The sequence below is a fragment of the Carassius carassius genome, chromosome 14 (genome assembly GCF_963082965.1).
Source record: "Carassius carassius chromosome 14, fCarCar2.1, whole genome shotgun sequence".
Taxonomy (NCBI): Eukaryota; Metazoa; Chordata; class Actinopteri; order Cypriniformes; family Cyprinidae; genus Carassius; species Carassius carassius.
In genome coordinates this window covers 9316650-9335692 of record NC_081768.1, presented here as the reverse complement: position 1 = coordinate 9335692, position 19043 = coordinate 9316650, and the positions used below count along the sequence as shown (strand labels likewise).

General features: G+C 36.1%; 1 protein-coding gene across 4 annotated transcripts in view; it reads right to left on the bottom strand.

The window, feature by feature from the left end:
- Positions 1–18459, bottom strand: part of btbd3b (BTB (POZ) domain containing 3b) — a 37869-nt gene extending 19410 nt beyond the window's left edge. Inside the window, exons 1-5 of one of the 4 annotated variants that reach the window (XM_059565956.1) lie at positions 18077–18459; positions 17586–17908; positions 16453–16543; positions 14077–14195; positions 10381–12329 (exon numbers count right to left, since the gene is read on the bottom strand). In XM_059565956.1, the coding sequence (XP_059421939.1) occupies positions 11297–12329; positions 14077–14195; positions 16453–16543; positions 17586–17896 (1554 nt within the window). In that variant the 5' untranslated portion in view covers positions 17897–17908; positions 18077–18459 and the 3' untranslated portion in view covers positions 10381–11296. Of the gene's footprint in view, positions 1–10380; positions 12330–14076; positions 14196–16452; positions 16544–17585 lie in introns of all 4 variants that reach the window. The other 3 variants (XM_059565957.1, XM_059565955.1, XM_059565958.1) reach the window with 3 other exon arrangements.
- Positions 18460–19043: the final 584 nt, after the last annotated feature.

Sequence of the window (19043 nt, the reverse complement as noted above, 5' to 3'; positions counted from 1 at the left end):
TATGCCATCTTTAGCCTGGCTAAAAGTGTTGTTGAGCTGTGCTGGATTCTACATTTGCTCTCTTTAGATGCTCAGATAATTGAGGTCAGTTATTCACACTGCATATCATCACAAAAGAACATCATTCATTGTAGTTGTTTTTGTGCTTGACTGTCATATTAAAAAGCTCTAGTGGCTGAGGCTGCCATTCAGAATTGATTTCAGAATCAGAATGCCTTTTTAAATTAGAATTCATTTCCTGAATTTGAACTGAGTTAAAATAAATATATACAAATTATGTATACAATTTTTTGATTAATATATATTTTACATTTTTATTAATTTGATATTTTTTAAAACATTTTGTGGTATGACAAGGTTAAAATCTATTTTGATGGCTCACTTGGATAATTTTGACTATTTATAGTTCACCCAAAAATTTACATTTACTCATCCTCAGCCCATCCAAGATGTAGAAGAGTTTGTTTCTTCATCGGAACTGTTTTGGAGATATTCAGCATTGCATCACTTACTCATCAATGGATCCTCTGCAGTGAATGGGTGCCGTCAGATTGAAACTTAAACAGCTGATAAAAACATCACAATAATCTACAAATAATCTACATATTTATTGTCCATCTGTTTACATCTTGTGAGGCAAAAATCTGTAAATTTTCATTATTGGGTGAACTGTGTACTCTTAATTTAGTCCAAATAATTTAATATTTTTGTCTGGTATGTTGAGAATTGCACAATTAGTAAAAGTGAATTATTTAATTAACTAAAGAATTACCTCATTTATTTTTTGACGGACAATTTGGACAAAGGACATTTCTTTGTGACTGTATTAACATTTTTTTTAAATGCAATTCAGTAAATTCCACTTCCCATCATTCCAATTCATCTTCTAAATTCCAATTTAAATGTATTAACTGGAAAGAAACTCATTCTTAAATTCAGATTAATTTATAAACACCGAATGATGCAAAAGCAGCATCTTTGTATGAATACATGCACAGTAACAACTTGCAATATGGAGACAGAGAGCAGTTTGGATTGTGTGTTATGTTTCAGGCATTAGTGTTTTCTTGGTCTCTATGTCTTTTTTCAGTGGCTCCCAAATCCTGTTTAGTTAGCTTAGCATCTTTATACGGGGCCTCTGGGACACGGCGCCTCTGATTCGTTGCTTTCATGGCTCTAGGCTGACTTTAAGGACTCAGAGCAGGCTTGCACAGCTGATTTAAAGAACCTTGCCTTTAAAAAAAAGTGCTCTGCTCAGCCCTTCTTTCTGTGTGTGTTGTTGCCAGCATCTAGGGTTTTGATCACGTCTCATCATTACGGCAAAATGTGACAGGTATATAGAGGCAAGCTTTCCAAGAGAATGCAGATTAGCATAGTGCATCACCTATAGAATCATCTCAGTTTGAGAACAGCGATTCTGCTTGCAATACATAAGATAATATCCTAAGCATATATTGACATTACTGATAGCAAACAGGCAGAGTTGGTAAACATGATACTTATTGTGAGTAAAAATATTGAGGCAGACAGTGTAATGATAGCCTGAACATGACAGATATGCTATTTGGCAGTCCGAGAGAAACCTATGCATGACTGTTAGAGATAATCTACTGTGACACTGAGGGTCATACGAACGATGTTCCTAGAAATATATCCAAAGTGAAATCCTAATTTTCTCTCAGCCTGGGATGTTTTCATCCTCAGAAATCCCTGTCATATTGATCTATTTGAAACTGTCGTGCTTGGTAATAGCAAAGATAATCTTACATAAAGCCAGGTTGCGTGTCCGCCCACTGCCTCTTGAGACGATTTACCACCGCCTGCTCACAATGAATAAATAAACAGAGAAAAGAGATAGAATCCCAGCTTTCATTCTATGTGGGCCTTAATTGTGCAATAGAGGTGACAAGTCTGGAAAAAATAGAAGACTGTGCAGAAAATTTCATTTAAATTAATGGGCCTGTAAGTGTAATGTGACATTTAGCCCAAACAGTTTGTGTTAAAAACTTGGGAGCAATTGTAACTGTTGGTTAACCAATGTCAAATATAATTTTTTACATGAAAAAAGTCATTTTTGCAACATCCATTTATCAGGATAACAGCCCTGAGTCTTATCCTATAATAATTGTGACCAACTTGTTGTGGAGAGAAAAAATTTATGGGTGATTTTCCGCCCCGTTTTCAATTGTTTTACTTTGATGAAAGGGTAGTTTTTGTGAATTTGTTTTTAATGAGATCAAAAGGATAAACAATACAGATTTATTTTCACAGTCTTCTTTACTGCTGTTTACCAAGGGGCAAATAATTCTGACTGTAAGCTTATACTTAATATATCAGAATATCTAATTAAAATAATGGATGGATGGATGGATGGATATGTATTTTTATGTGCCTGAACCTCTCGTTTCAACAGGAAATACATCAACCGAGAAAAGAGGACTGGGATTTCAAAGCAATTTCATGGGATATTTAATCTGTCTGAAGTTCTTGCTGAATACAGCAATCACCCTATTTCGGATTTGTCTTTTTAGGTGAGGAATCATATCTCAGACATCTATATACATCTCCAAATGGCTAAAGCTGACATTTCTGTGCTACTGTATATAGGGGAACTGAGCATAAAGAGACTGTGTGAATGATTTCAGCATCGACTTCACTAGCATCCGTAAAAGCTTTGGTTTCTCTCTCGCTCTCAGTCTTTCTCTTTACCTCTGATCAATATTACCAAATTAACATTTCCAACCCCCATTTCAAAACCACAAACCCTCTAAATTAGTAATTAGAAATGTGTCTCAGAGGGAACACAATCTGTGAGTAAAACCTACACTCATTCAATAGTGGATAAAGCAATTTCACCCTGACATTCACCCTACACACACACACACACACACACACACAAATAGGCTACATACAGTACACCACAGTTTGTTCATTATGCATTACATGAAAATGAGCAGGGTGTTTTTTTTTTCAGTCCATCCTGATGAGTTTGAGAGAAACTAGATCTGTAAATACAAAATAGTGTCAATAAAGGGATAATGCAATGGGTATAGCTGTGTTTCATAGTTGCTGGTTTCTAGTTGTTCTACGGTGCTCTTCAACCATGTTCCATGTTCCATGTTCCAAAAAAACATTGTTTGACCACCTTTACACAGTACACATGACCAAGATGGACCAGCAAATGACCACCTTAGACCAGCTAGAAGCCGTCTACCAACAAACAGAAGATTCTAGATCAGAGCTGTCGTGCACAGGAAGCATGGGATTTTAGCTTCCAGTGTGCTGCATTAGTGTAATTGCTTCTTAGATCCATTGATCTTTTGGAGCATTAGCTTGCCGATCATTTGAATTAGTCCACTGTTTCTCAAGCCTGAAATTCCCTCAGCCAAATCTATGATCTCTGAGTTAACATCTAAAGGTGAGACGTTTTAGGTGTGATTGTTTGACTGATTGTTCTCATTTATCACGTGTTAGTCAATGTAAGGCTTCAGGGTGTCAACTGATAGCTGGCTAATGCACTGACTGCAAGCTAAGAGCCATGTAAAAGAGAGATCAGGAAGATTTTATTTCTTTTAATGAGGAAATTAATGCTTTGGTGTGAGTAAAAATGAGATAATTGTTGGAGGAATAGAAATAACCTGTTCTGGTTTTATGATGGAGAATGGAAAAAAATGAAGAAAAACCAAATCATCAAGAAATACAATATACAGAGAAATATGCTTTCATATAATGATATAAAACTATTATTTATTTATTTTCTGCAGAAATGTGCCACAAAATATTGGGCTTAAGATAGCTATTTCAGATGGAGAGATTTTAAAGAAAGAATGTTATCTACTTTATATTCAAATAAGCTACACTCCTAGAGTGGTGAGCAGCATGAATAAGTTGTTTCAGAATGGAAACACGCACACGAAAAAAAAATAAAAATTGATGAAAGACGATCTGCTATCTGCAATTGCTCCACCATCCTAAATGATAAATCACCTTGACTGACAGATTTTAGTCCGATGACTTCATCCAAGATCCAAAATGTATTTTCTATGCCTGTTTCTGGCATGTGACCAAAATTGGCTCTGAAAGATAAATGATTTTGTTCACCGCATGTGACCAAACAAGTGTGTGTTCTTTTAATTGAGAACATGAAACATTTATCTTGTCAGCACCAACAGTGTTTCAACAGTTTTGCCCTTTAGCGTGGTCTTTTACTGTCGCTAACAAGACAGGAAAAAAATAGCTGGATTATAAATGAAAATGGGAAAAAAAAAATTGTCTAACTGGTCTCATGCACAAGCACACACACACACACACACACACACACACACACACACATAATTATAGTTATATATATATATATATATATATATATATATATATATATATATATATATATATATATATATATCTCACTATAGTTATGAATAAGTCATAGAATCATTCAAATAACAAATGAGTTAATAAAGTCAGTCACTTGTTTCATTCTTCAATGAATCAATACTGTTATAGTGAGTAAATGAAGACAGCATTGTCAGTTTTTGAGGGAAAAATGGGTGAAAATGCCTGTACAGCCACATTGCTGCCCTTATTTTTTTTGTTTAAGAATCTGAATTGTAGGCTACTTGAAAGGAAATTGTTTATGTAAAATTGTCACTGCGTGATTACCCATGAAATAGGGCCCCAGAAGTCTGTGTCCTTTTATCATGAGGGCAGGATTCTGAGAGCACTTGCAACCTGGTTTCTGGGATTTAAGACTATATGAGTTGCTTGAAGCAGATACTCAAGTGGTTATAACTATGTCTGTATTATGTACTGAAAGGTCAATCCACACTAGAATCTCTGGCTAGGCTAGTAGACATTTCGTGACAAAGAACAAGCCAGTGTGGACATGCCTTTAGAAGAAAAAGAAAAAAAAAACCTTTCTAGGGATTTCTCCAGCCTTCTAGTGCATTCTGAGTAGCTCTTCTCAGAATGTAATCTGTAGCCTATAGTGCAGTTAAAAAGAAACGTTTTTTGGATGATGCTATGGTTAATAATACATTGTCACAGTAGATAAAAATGAGCATTAATACTCTCTACTGTTTGCAGAGGCACTGTAATGAATCTTTAATGATGCTTTATGAAATGTATGGTTCAAAAGATCATCTGAATTCAGTCAGTGCAGAACAGTTACTACAGCTATAACCGGGGGCATCATGCACTCATTATAATTGAGGAGGCACGAGTTAATGGATACACAGCAGCCACAACAGGACTTATGTTTTTTTTATTTTATTTTATTTTTTATTCGAAACAACTCCAAATGAATTAACTATATCATGAAATACGTATCTTGATTTTCACCTTTATAGATTATGTTAATCTATAGTGGATGATGGTCAAAGTAATCTAATAATGTAGTCTATTGACTATGCATAGTCTGTTCACTTAATTAACAGTTATGGATGTCATGCCATAAGATCTTTTTAATACAACTGAATTTATATTTAATGTGAATTTAACACTGAAAGTTAATGTGAATAAAAATATTTCAAGTTAGACTACTAATCATAACATTTTGATTGTACATAAAGAGACCAAAGAACATTTACATTATCAAAAGAATATTTTCGCTGACAGTCTATTCTAGTTTAAGCACTCTCATAAACTCCCATTAAAATCACTGAAGCTGCTTAAACTATTAAATTAATATCTTACAGATTCGTACACATATTTGCACTTTATTGTTTCTGACGAGATAATTCGCCCGAAAGAGGTATTCAGTCAGCAAGCGAGTGAAGAAATCACCGGCATTTTAGTGATGACTCATCTAAATGCCTCTGATTGGTCATTGCATTCATAAGCCCAACAGCATCTTGTGTGATTGGTTAATGTGCAGAGCTTTAAAAACATGCCTGTCTCTGGCTCAGTGCAAGCCAGCGAATGCAGATTTTAATTTAGCAGCTGATGATTCACTGAACGTTCTGATCACGCCGGTGTGATTGTATTAAATATAATACAATGAGTGCAATGATAATGATATAATACAATGTTTAATCATTGTATAATACAAATACATGTATAAAATCATTGTATAATACAATGATATAATACAATGATAATGAGTGCATGATGCCCCCGATATTAAATATAGATATTAATCGCAATTTTTTTGTCTTTTGGAAGCGGCATTCAAAATCCTCTTGGCTAAAAAATCTGAGGAGGCATGTGCCTTCTCACTTATCGCCAGAGCTAGATGCCTCTGGCTATAACTTTGTTGCATTAAATGAAGATAAACTAACCCCTAGATGAGAGTGTATTTTACAGACTTTTTATTCAGCTGAAGAGCTTTCATGTATACAACCAAAAATATAGGCATTTGGCAGCGGGAAAAAAGCACACATTTCCTCTTAAATCATAATCGTAGCACTTTTTCTAGCATTAAAAATGTATAAAATCTATAAAAGACCACATTCTTCTATAAAATGCACAAATCACTTCAATGACACCAATGAAAAACTTTTTAAATATGTGACCTGAGTGGGGCTTAGCACTCTTTCTCAGAATGAGCCTGTCAAAGTTAGAGGCAAGAATTAGTTCTTGAGACTAATTCTAAATGAAAGTCTGCTGATTGACATGACAGCCTATTGATCTGTTTATACACAGCCATTTAACAATCCTGAACTCATCTGAGAACCTATTCACAGGTAATCAAAAACGCCATGTAGCCCCAACAATCAAAGCTCACCAAATTACTCGCTCCATTTTCTCGATCCAATGAGGCTGGTTACTGTCCTTTTGAGAGTTTTTACAAAAGAAACCTACGGACAGTGTATTGATCACTGGAGGTGTGGTAAATGGACTCTCTGACAAGATGGCTCTGAACACACCTCTTCATGTTGATGGCCTGCTCTTGGGAAAAGTGGCTTTCTATTAAACGGTACATGGCAAAACAAGAGGCTTGATGAAACCGTGTTTAGCATTAATAAAAGCTTGGCTGCACAGACCTTCATGAGAAATATGATCTGGTAGATGAAAAGCCAATAGGTAAGTGTGCAGATTAAAATGAGACAGATGCCAAGTTTAAATGCTAGGTTAATGACATGCTGAGAGCTAATAAAAAAAAAGTATTTATTAAAGAGTTGAACCATATTTGCTTGTGGTATATTAGAGCAAAAATCTGCATTTTATGATGGATTCAATAAAGGTAAAAAATATTGTATTTACAAGTTTAACGTGTCGGAAAGACATCAATACAAAATTATTCAAGTTTAAGTCTACTGACATTACTCATACATTACTCTACTATCCTGTCTGATTTGTTTGTCAGACAAAATGCCGGATTCTGCGTAATGATTTGTTAAATCACCTGTCAATCAAGCTCTTTGCGAAGACATTATGTAGCCCCACCCCTTTTTCAGCATTGCGCATGTTGTCTTCTGTATTCTGGTAATATTTCTACAGGTAAGGTCGCATGAATTTCTGAATAAACTGCTTGTTTTAAAATCTTTCCTGTCTACCAACACTTGTTATGACATTCACTTCGAACTTTACAATGCTCATGATAACTTTTGTTACCTGTACAATAAGTAAATCCACTCAACCAGCTAATTACCACAAAAACGTAAGTTCAAAGACAAAATTCTTGCTTGTTTCTCTGATGCATAAGGTCTATATTGTTAGAGATTTTGTTGAAATTATTATTGTACAACTATAATATAATTATTCAGTGTGTAGATTCAGTTTACAGCACCTTAAAATATTTAATAAAAACTATTTGATATTAAAAATAAACACAACTGATTTATTCATAATTTCAAAGAGTGCAAAAACTTTATTTTTTTTTTAATTTTAAATCATAACTATCAATTTGTTCATTATTCACTATCACTGGGGTGGGGTAAACATGTAGGAAAGATATACAGGTAAGAAAAACAAACAAAATTCAAATGGAATTTGAATTCCTTTTAATTTATAATATATATAAACAAAATAAGTTGGTGTACATTTTTAGGTTTGGGAACAGCATTATGGCACACCTCCAGATGCACAGTGTAGAAGAGCATGTTCGTATTCCACTGTGATTGAATGGTGGTCTGGGACACTACGGTTAGTTGTATCATTAACAGTAAAGTGATCCTACAAATATCCTATGGTTTACAGTGAAACTGATAAAATCCAGTATAGTTGTGAAGATAAATGCTGTATTGCAAAGAGCCACATCTTTTGCTCCATTCCAGATTTCCTTTCTACTTTTCCTCTACTAGCTGATTGAACTGTAATTTCGAGCTCAATATATCATCTGCATTTGTCAGGGACAGCTTTGACAGTCTGTAAACCCAGCACGCCAGGCTCCTTACAGAGGCGTGTGACTCTACTTTCTGTGCAATTAAAAATATTGCATGAGCAAATTAGCAATAGGGTAATAAATAAATCACTCTGAAATGTTTGGTCCCAAAACATACTGTGTGGAATTCAGCAATGTTCCCATTCACAGTGATCATGTCAGACTTTGTACACAATAGTAATGAATTCCATTAGAAAACATCTCAATTTGATATTTAGGGTGTAGTTCACTCAAAAATGTAAATTTGCTGAAAAATGTTTTTTCTTTTTTTTTAAAATAGCATTTACCAAACAGAGTTTATTTCTTCTTTTAAATTGATCATCAAACAGCTGATAGGCATTAAAATAATCGACATGACTCCAGTCTAACAATTAAGATCTTGTTAAGTAAAAAGCTGGATTAATTAATTAATTAATTTATTTATTATTATTATTATTATTTTGCTTAATTAGTTGCTTACAGCTAATAAGTAATTTATCCATAATATTGCTTTGTCAAGTGAAACAGCTTGGTTGGCTTGGTAAATTTTCAGCTAATGTAAAGTTTTGAGAAAACGATTAATTTAAATGTTTACAATACTACATTATGTGATTATTTTGCTCTGCATTCTTGCTTTATTAAAGGTTTTTGTTTGACATCCTGATTCTGGAATCTTACATTCTAACCATCCACTTACTACTTATAGCCTGTACTGTATGTATTATTTATGCTAAATAGAAGTACTGTGTGTTTCTATCACTTATGTAAAGCCTTTTTGCATGCCATATTTGTAACTATTTATGATGAAATGTATGCCAACGAGCTTTATTTCTGCATCCATATCCAAATGGATCAAATCTTTATCATGCAGACTGCTGAAGAAGGAAGACAAACATTTTTAAAAGGGATATACATTTTGATCATGCAAACATGTTTGAAAAACTAGTCATCAAAAATCAGGCCAGAGCACATCTAAAAAGTAGTTTGCTATAAAAATAAATAAATACAAGTAGAAGTCACTCTTGATGTCATTATAGAACTTTCTGTTCAGTTTATTTGCATGTTCAACTATCATACACCACGTTCATAAGTCTCTCTGTACTGTAACACACAAACATATGCTTTATACACATTCACAGAAGTGTTCATCATAAACACATAGCAAGCTCCATTAATGACCTCTTCTAAGTAGTGCACAAAGATTAAGGTAGCTCATGTGATGAAAAAAAGACGTTAACAAAATCTCAACACACAAACGTCCATAAAAGAACCCAATTTAGTTGATTTAAATGTATACAAATTGTTGTTCAAGCACATTTTAAAGTGCACCTTGTTGGTGATCTGTATAACCATAGCGTTTTGACTTCAGTACAGTGCTTACGTGATTCACAGACCTAATATTCTGCTGTCATGCTCACTGTGTAAAATTAGAAGGAGAAAAAAATGAAAATGAAGCTGTAATATTAGATTGTGCCAGTTAAATGTGACTGGTCATTTCTTGATCAGTTTAAAGAGCAATTATTTGTTTTCTGCTCATCGCTATTATGTCTGTCACTAAAAGTTCAGCATGCAGGGAATAGAATTAGCGTTCTGCTTCCTTGCTGCTTTTGACACCTTAATGAAAATAAGAGGGGGAACCATCAATTCTGGTAATTACAGCCCAATGCAATACAAAATAAAATGCTTGAACTATCTTGTCTTTACAAACATGTGATATAATGTTAGTTGACAACATCCCATTTAGTAGCGTGAAGATGGGTTTGTTGGGTGACAGCTAATTATGTTGCTAATTAGGCATGAACACAACACTTATAGAGGTGGAAATGATGACACAATATCCCAAAACGTCACATTGTGTGATGGTGGTGCCTGTGAATATGTAACCTGTTATTTCAGCTGAATTAACAGTAGTGTGTGTTTGTTCAGTTAGTTTCTTAGTGCACTTTATTTAACTGACATGAAGCACTGACATGAAGCACTGTAAATTTGATTCCACTGACCTCAGTCAGGTCATATTAATCTTCCAAAAATGAAAACTGTTAAGAATTGATGTACAGAAATGTCATGTTTAATTAAACAATTTTTTTGTCATTTATTTATATACATATATCGTATAACCCAAACATTTCTCCCTCACAGCATTGGTTTCATTTACAAAACATTAAATATGACGTCTGTCTTGGGTAAGGTTAATGCAGGGTCAAAGACTCTGAATGAAAATAGTTTATTCCAGTGCAAACTCTACATACAGTATGTTTATGCTATTTCTCATTATGACTGATCCGAAAAGTGGATTTATGCTTCTAAATCTAAATGAAATCTAAGATACTCTGTGCTTGACAATGATATTTAATCAAAAACAAGTTATGGTGACAGTAACTTTGGTGTTAGGTATCTGATTGCCTTGAATTGTGATGTGGAGAAATACTGAAGTTAGTCTGTTATCATGAGTTAGGATAATTTGTTCACTATTGCTACAATATACATGTGCAAGCGTTCACTAACATGGCGTATAGTCATTGTAAACTGTAGACATAGCCATGGAGTGATAATATTTATATATTTATATATATTTATAGTTTAGTTCACACATTTAAATATATACTGTACAATGTCCCCTCTCAAATAAAGTGAATGAAAACTATTTTAAATCAGCCAGGCTGTGGCACCCAACTAGGAGCTTAGTCAACAACGTATATCCCACTGAAATGAGATTTTCCTTTGTAAACAGGTGCTGCTTTATGCATAGCACAAAATAAAATATTTAATTCACTTTTAAGACAAGGAGGAAATACTGTTAATGCTTTGACAGCTGCCGGAAAACTATTAAGAGCTCAAAACAAGGCCTTGTAATGCTTGTTATGTCTCGGTTTGCTCGAGCTGACAGCATTGGAGAAGTTGAATTTTGCCATGTAAAAAAACATATATTGTATGTAATGTTAAGCTTTTTCACACTGGTAAGGTGGGCATTTTTTTTGTTTTCCCAAGAGAAACTTAGGCATAGAAAATGAGCTCTGGAATTTGTCCGCCTTGCACTCCTGTGCCGTTGGTACTGTCCGAAGAGCACTGAAACTGGAAGGTCACCTTCCCACACTGAACTTCCGTCATACCCTCTTGTCCGAAATAACTCAGTTCATTTCCGTCCAGAACCACGCTGGCCGTATAGAAAGTGTCAGGCTCGATCTGAACTGGATACTCGAACCAAACTGGGAAGGTGTTGCTGGATCCATCTGAAAAGTACTTGCTAAGATTGATTCCCAGAACGACTCCTTGCCGTTTCAGCTCGATCTTGGCAGTGTACTCAGCAGATCCACAGCTTGAACCGTAAAGCCCGAAACCCGCGATAAACACTCGCTTATCTACAGCAAACTGAATGCTGTCACAGCGTCCGCGATAACGCCACTGGTTGCTGCGGTAGGCGCACGACTGGAAGCGATGGCACTTCTGTGGTGTCAATCCCTCACGAGGTTGGCAGGCAAACTGCAGCTCTGGTTTTTTAGCCGCCGTGTACCATAAGAAAATGTCATTGGTCTCGTTTAGTGTTAACACTCCTGATTGCGCAGCACCATTTGCAAAATCATCAAGACCCATGGTTGGTATACGGATCAGGTAGACGGCTTGGCCCAATACTTTGCGTTTGTTGTCGATAGTTGTGTTTATCTCCCTCCGCTGACATTCGGCCTCCGCCCAGCTTAGTGCTGCTTCAAACACTACAATCTCCTTAGCGTTCAAAGTCTCCCGGCTGAGAATGCTCTCCAAGGTCTGAGCGTCAATGTCACAAAAGCCCTCGGATTTAAGTGCCAGCTCAGCCTGAGCATCAATGACTTCCCAGCAGCGTTGTGTTAGGTCTGGCTCTTCAAACAGACAGCTCTGAGATAGAAGAATACAGGCATTCTTTGCACTCAAACTTGTTTCCAAGAAGTTGACACAAGCCCGAGCCAGGTGCGGGACTATGTACTTTTTGGCTGCGTATAATGTTGCCAGTACTGTGTCAGCACTTAAGTCAATTTCATCACAGTAAATGTACCTGAGTAACAGAAAAAAAACAAGGTTAGCTGTGTCGTACATCATCAGCTATAGTCATTCAAAATGGATGTAGTCCTTTAGGTTGCATTGTAGCCTGCTATTACTGGCCCAGCTAGAAGCTACTATTTTACTATTCACTATTCCAGTGAATAGAAATACTATCTTTTTCAACACCTCTTATAAAAAAACACTATTCTGGCAATAGCCATAACTTTGTGGAATAGGAATTGACTTGGATTTGATTGTGTCCCCCAGAACAAGCTGAATTGATCATACTATGATGCACTGCACAGATCTACTGCAAATCTAATACTATGTCCTGTAACGCATCATGGACTAGAAATCATAACCTATATACAGTACAAGCATCATAATGGACACAATGTTCAGTAGACATGTTCTGTAAACAGAAACAACATGTATAAATTTACACTTCTTTAAGAGAGTGGGAGAGGAGGGATGAAAGAGGGAGAGAGAACAAAAATCTCTCTCGAGATGGAAGGAGTGAGAGATGAGCCAGCGCAAGAGGAGAGAGTGGAGAACACAGAAGGACTCTCAAGAGAGATGGGTAAAGCATGAGTTAAGATCTATCAGATCTTCTGTCATGGTCCTAAGCCCTCTGAGAGGCAGACAAGCTAAGTTCACTTCATTATTTATTTACTTCTTGTTTAAGCTAGAGTTCTATACAACATTTAAGCATCTAGTGCCATAAGTGTTCAGAGTTCCCCCTGATACATAGACTTTGGGAATGAGCCACAGCAATTCTAGAGACAGCACCAACTTACTTTGGGACACTTTTTGACTCCAGTAAGTGGCTTTAAAAGCATGTTTAGCTTTATCTGAAATAGATAAATGTGAAATCTGTCAACGTTTTACTATGATGGTTGTTGTAGTTCACACCAGCAGTTCAGAAATGAAATGTCCAATGATTGGCACTAAAAGGTTAGTGCTCTTTTGTTTATGTTACTACCTACTACCTACTACCTACTGTTACTACATACCTCCTTTTTTCAAGACCAGCTAGGCCATCCAATTTGACCAAGCTAGAAATCAAACTTAAATGAATTAGCTTTTTTTCCAGCTGAGATAAGGGCAACATAACTAAGAATGAATTGTGCCCAATGATACCATTTATTGACCCATGCTTTGTGCAGGTTTAGCATCTGATTAACTAAAATAAATTTAGCAAATCAGTTAACAGCCAAACATGTTGTACATTTGGTACCTTATTAAACTGAATTGTGTTTGATTAAGAAATAAGATGCAGATTTTTGTTCTATTACTGGTGCAACTCTTTAGTGAACTTGCCCCTATAAAGACTGAGGAGCGTGTTTTTTTGTTTGTTTTTTTTTAACTTAAATTATCTGAATTGAGTACTCCATTCAAAATGACATTTAAAAAGTCAAATTAAACTATTTGATATCTTCAGTCAATTTAAATGAAGCTAATTGCACAGTCAATTTCAATCAGAAAAGACTTCTTCCAAAGGCCATATTGCTCTAAATGGTCTTGAACTGTTGGCTGTAAAGAAATTACATGTCGGTGTAGCCGATTAACCCTCTGGAAGAAGTCCAAAGTGGGGTACTTAGATCAGAGAGAACAATTTTCTTCACTCCTGCGCTTAATTGAAAACAATAATAACTAAATAATCTATACAGAAAGATAATTATGGTTTAACCAGGCAGATGAGAAAAGGGTCAGCCAGCACAGACCTTAAAGACGAGGTACAATTACATAAGGAGACTTACTTCAGCATAGCCAGAAAGGCTGGAGGTTCTACATCAGGGATACGGATCTCATCCTTGTCCTCTGCCAACTCTCCATAAAACATGGCATGGAAAACCGAGCTACCTACAGCAAGGACATACTAATGAGAAAAATAAGAAGTATGAATTAATTTTACATGACTTGTGTTATAAATTATCAGAAGGATCGACAGTTCCCATCACTTAATTATAAATAATTTACACGTCAGCACTAAGTTTCAAACAAAAATCAGTGCAAACCTATAAAATTAGTTGTGTATTGAAGGGCTCATTTGGTGCAGATGGAAAAGGTTTCAAAGCGTCCAGCTATTGTTAAGTCTGTACTTTTCCAAAGTGACCTATTTTTTATGACCTGACACTAAAGTGGTTTTATGCTTCTCCTCGCTAAAAAAACCAAAAAAAAAAAAAACCTGATTATTCTTCTCACACTCACACACATCAAAAGAACTTTGCAGGTGGCAGGTGATGGTTTCATGTAATCACCTCTAAATTACATACAACCCCTACAATGACACATTCTTTCTTTTAAACCTGAATCAGAAAGGCACAGCTAGCGATCTTTAGTTCCTCAGAAGTTGCCCTTCAGGTTTTCTTTCTTCTGAGTCGATTGCATTGTAAAGGTAACACTTGGCTGTTTTAAATTTCAGCTTGATCCCATTCCCCTGGAGTCATTTAAGCGTGAAGCACACACAAAATTTCACCCACAAAGACGAATGCTTAATTACGACTGTAATTTCCCCTTGGGTTTACAAGACACGTGAGTGCCATTCATGTGAATGGCATTTGCTTTTCCCTCCGAAGCAATGAGTGTTTCACAATGGTGTGAAAGTGGCTGCTGGAGCTAAAAGTTATCTCGCTGATGCTAATGGGTGCACGTAGCTAATGATGAAATCTGAGGCCAACACAGCATTGCAGATGCATTATATAACAGGGGCAGAAGTGAATATTTACAATTCATTTTAGAATTACCCTCACACACATGCATCTTTTCCATTTAGCAAACTTAATTTTAGCCTTTTAAGTAAAGGTGTGTTCTTCTCCTTCAGTATGTGAAAAGCCCAAAACAAATATATTGTAAATAAGAGGAACATCAAATAAATGGCGAGAGTAATTTAGCAAAGTGCTGCTATGCAAGGAAGCCTTTCCTAGAAGCAAACATAACCTTCTCAAATAAAAATGATAATGCATATCTGAACACCAGCCAAATGGACATCATAAAAAGGTGCTATGTAATAACTCTTCATGGCCCATTGCAATATTGGCTGTAGCCATGCAGCAAAGCAATACAACGCCCTTGCCTAAATGTGCTTTATAAAGCATCACATATCAGCCGAACACAGCTTTTAATTCTGCCCCCTTAAATGGATAAAAGATGAGTCATGCCTGAATTGTAGGCAACAGATTAGCCCTGTCTTTTTAAATAAAGTCTGAGAGTGAAACATGAACTGGTTTAAATGGGGTTTTAGGTGCAGTTAACATTGGCCTGAGGTTAAAAAAATGATAATGTCATATTTAATAATGCCAGTCCCCATAAAATTTTTACAACAAAAGCTATTGGAAAGCTGCTAGTTTAAAGAGGTCACAGTGGAAGACCCTTAATGGTTTTTACTTAGTGGAGATCAGTTAGATCAGGGGTTTTCAAACTTATCATGTGGAGAATGTTTAATTCAATTCCTATTTTGAATGCGTTTGCACAGTAATTTGTCAACAAATTCTGCTCAATTTATTTATTTATTTGTTTATTTTGCCTCTTAATGTTAAAAAAAAGTCATTATCAATCTCAATAATAATGTTAAATTAAAATATAAAAATAAAAACAGTTACCATTAATTTTTTTTCTCTCTCAGAAATTTTCCATTGAAACCCTACAAACCTTGATAGATGACTAAATATGTAACCAATATTACAATATTTAGATTTGAAAAAATAAGATGGCTCAAATGTGTTTTGTGTGGTCAAAGTCTGTTGATGTTACATTTTACCAATTAAGCAGTTTCTTGATAAAACCCTTTGGGAGATACATCCACTAAGTTAAAATATCGGAACATTATTCACATATTCATAAAGGCTTTTGTACAGTTACAGAACTTTGACCACAAACTCTGATTTTTTAATACAGCACAAAACCAGCAAGAAAATAAGCAAAAGACTCTGTCAAAAGACAGACATCTCCCCAATGCCTTCTGCCTGATTTTCATAATTAATTGATAAGTGTCTCCGAAAGGCACATGGCCGGCTAGACTGAAAACAGGAGAAAGAATTTAGCTGTCATTAGCAACAACAGTGAAGTACTTTGCTTGTGAAAATCCTAAAGCTGTTCTCTGGTACTGCTACATAGTGCAGATCAAGAGGTCCTACCTTGTGTCCCGGGAGCCTCTGAGTTCCTCCGGACTGACCGACAACAAAGTGAACGTCAGCCATCAGTTCATTATTGAACATCACTGCATTTCTGTAGAGAAGATTGAGAAGAATTATTTTAGACAAAAAAAAAAAAAAAAAAACCTGAGGAACATTTCTAATTAATTGTATAGAAGAGGTGAATCCTCTGTTGTTTCTGTAGACATGAAATTATCATATAACTTGAAATAAAGAGAACTGACGAACTCTTATTCTATTTGGAAACCGAAAATGTATACCTGGTTAATTTTCAAAACAAAAATTCTACAGAATTCTGTACTTTAGCAGCATTTCACGTACAAAATTCTTACACACATCTTTCTCAGGAAAATCCCTGGCCTCTGTCAAAGGGAGTCCACAATGGCATCTTCCTCATGTATTATTGGGGTCCAGAACACATAGGAGCAGTAGGTAAACAAGGAACACTGTTTCAGAGTGACTACAAAGCCAGTTCCAAGAGCGCACAATTGTTTTGGCCGGCATGGGGCTTTCCCATGACGACTAAGTAAATATTACCCTTTGACAGAGAGCAAAGCCATGCATATAAAACAAAACTTGTTCCTTGCTTTTGCCTCTTTTGGGACAATGCACACAGGGCGGAACAGATGAACAATTTAACTTTTCAGAACATTCTCAAACATTCTCAGAGATGTTAAATAACGCTCCAGCCAGTGCCCAAACCTGACCCTGCTGAATCTTGAGGAGAAAACAAAAATGACTTTGTGACTTTGACTGTGTATTCACATTCTCTATCAAATATTTAGTGAGTTTCAAAAGTCTGAATCCACTAGTATTTTTAAAAATAATTAATACATTTATTATTGTTGATACATTTTATAAGCATAACAATTTGATTTATGTGAAGCATGAGATCCAAAATGTCTTCACCAGGAATTGAAAGTTAACAGAATCACTGTCATAAATGTGCTCATTTGATTAGAAATCACTTAGAAAAAGTGCAGAATATTTATTGAATTACATTTTCAAAACCTAAATTTTCAGGTTTAAATGTGTTCTTAGACTTTTGTCGGCAGATAGACTTCTAACTGTACCACTCTAGTCTCGCTCTCTGATCTCATCTGAAGTTGACCTACCTCTCCCTGATCGTGGAGTACAGACCCTGCCAGTTGCAGCATTGAATGGTGTTGTTGTTGTTCAGGTTCTGCTGCTGGTACTGCTGCACCGTGGTGGCCGATGCCGGCTTCTTAGTGGGGAAGATCTCTGCTGCCATCTTCTTCTTCTTCTTGGTTTTCAAGGTGACGATCTCATAGCACACAGGGGGCAGCTTGGACGAGCTGCTGGGACTCCCCTTTTTGGAGCTTTTACTGGACTTGCTCTTAACTGACTCTGGAAGCATTAACAAGAATGTCAGACATTTCATGTTCCTTCCCTTGGAATCCACCATGAGTGTGTTCACCTGCAGAGCAGTGAAAAAGCATGCAGAGAAGATGTTGGGAAGGAAAGGAAGGATCTGAGAGAGGTGACGACTTTGTGGAGAGGGTGAGGATGCCCCAAAAGCAGAGCAATTAAATGAAACACAGAAGAAAAAGGAAAGAAACAAGGAAAATCCACTCCTGATCTTCACCTTCTGAGAGCAAACTGTCAGGGAATATAATTGCGTTCTTCCACCAGAAGATTAAAGTCAATACGCCGGCTGACTTTTCTGTCCTTTGCTTCTAGTTTGATCCGCTGGTGGACAGCAGAGATGAGTCTCCATAACTGTGCTGCTAGATAAACGTCCTTCTTTGAATGTCTTCTCTCCTTCAGTATCTGTGACAGTCCCAGATTTAATGCTCCTGCAGTGGTTCAAAAGCAGCTAGTCCACGCTGTCTCTCTCTCTCTCTCTCCTCCTGACACTGACACACACACATCAACACACATACACAGAGCTCTGCAGGATTCGTTTGCCGTGGACCTGCGCTCTGACGTGTGTTTTGCTGACTGTGGGGGCAGAATGGAGAACGTAACCCCCTACCGATGGAAGCCAGACATCCCCCACAGTTCAACCAATAAGCACTCTCAAGAGCCGTGATTGGCTGCAGCCACTATGCACAGCACCTACTAGAATATGCTAAGACCTCTTTGATTAAAGTGCCAGCCCCTTTTCCATTAGAATGATGCATTCTGGTCTTCAGCGTCTCTCTCTAAGCAGACTATTGTTGATTAATATTTATAAAATAATAGAAGTCATGAAATATAAAGAATGTGAAGGAGCAGAATGCATTATTTCAACTATTTAGTTCATCTAGTTAAATGTCACCCTTTTAAAAGTGTATGGCTCAAGTTATTTAATAGGGTTCAGAGTGATTTCTTTTAGTTATAGTTGTAAAAGAAAAATCTGCCATTTAGATTATAATAATATAATTATATATATATTTTTATTTAATATTAAATATATATTATAATAGTATGCTCTGTTTTATATTCACCCACATACATTGGTGTTTCTTACCATAAAGGAGTGTTTTGCAGCCTTATTCTTCCTGTCATGTATTAAATGAAAGTTTAAATCTCTTCAGTGATGTGCGGCTTAGCACAGAATACAGCCTGTC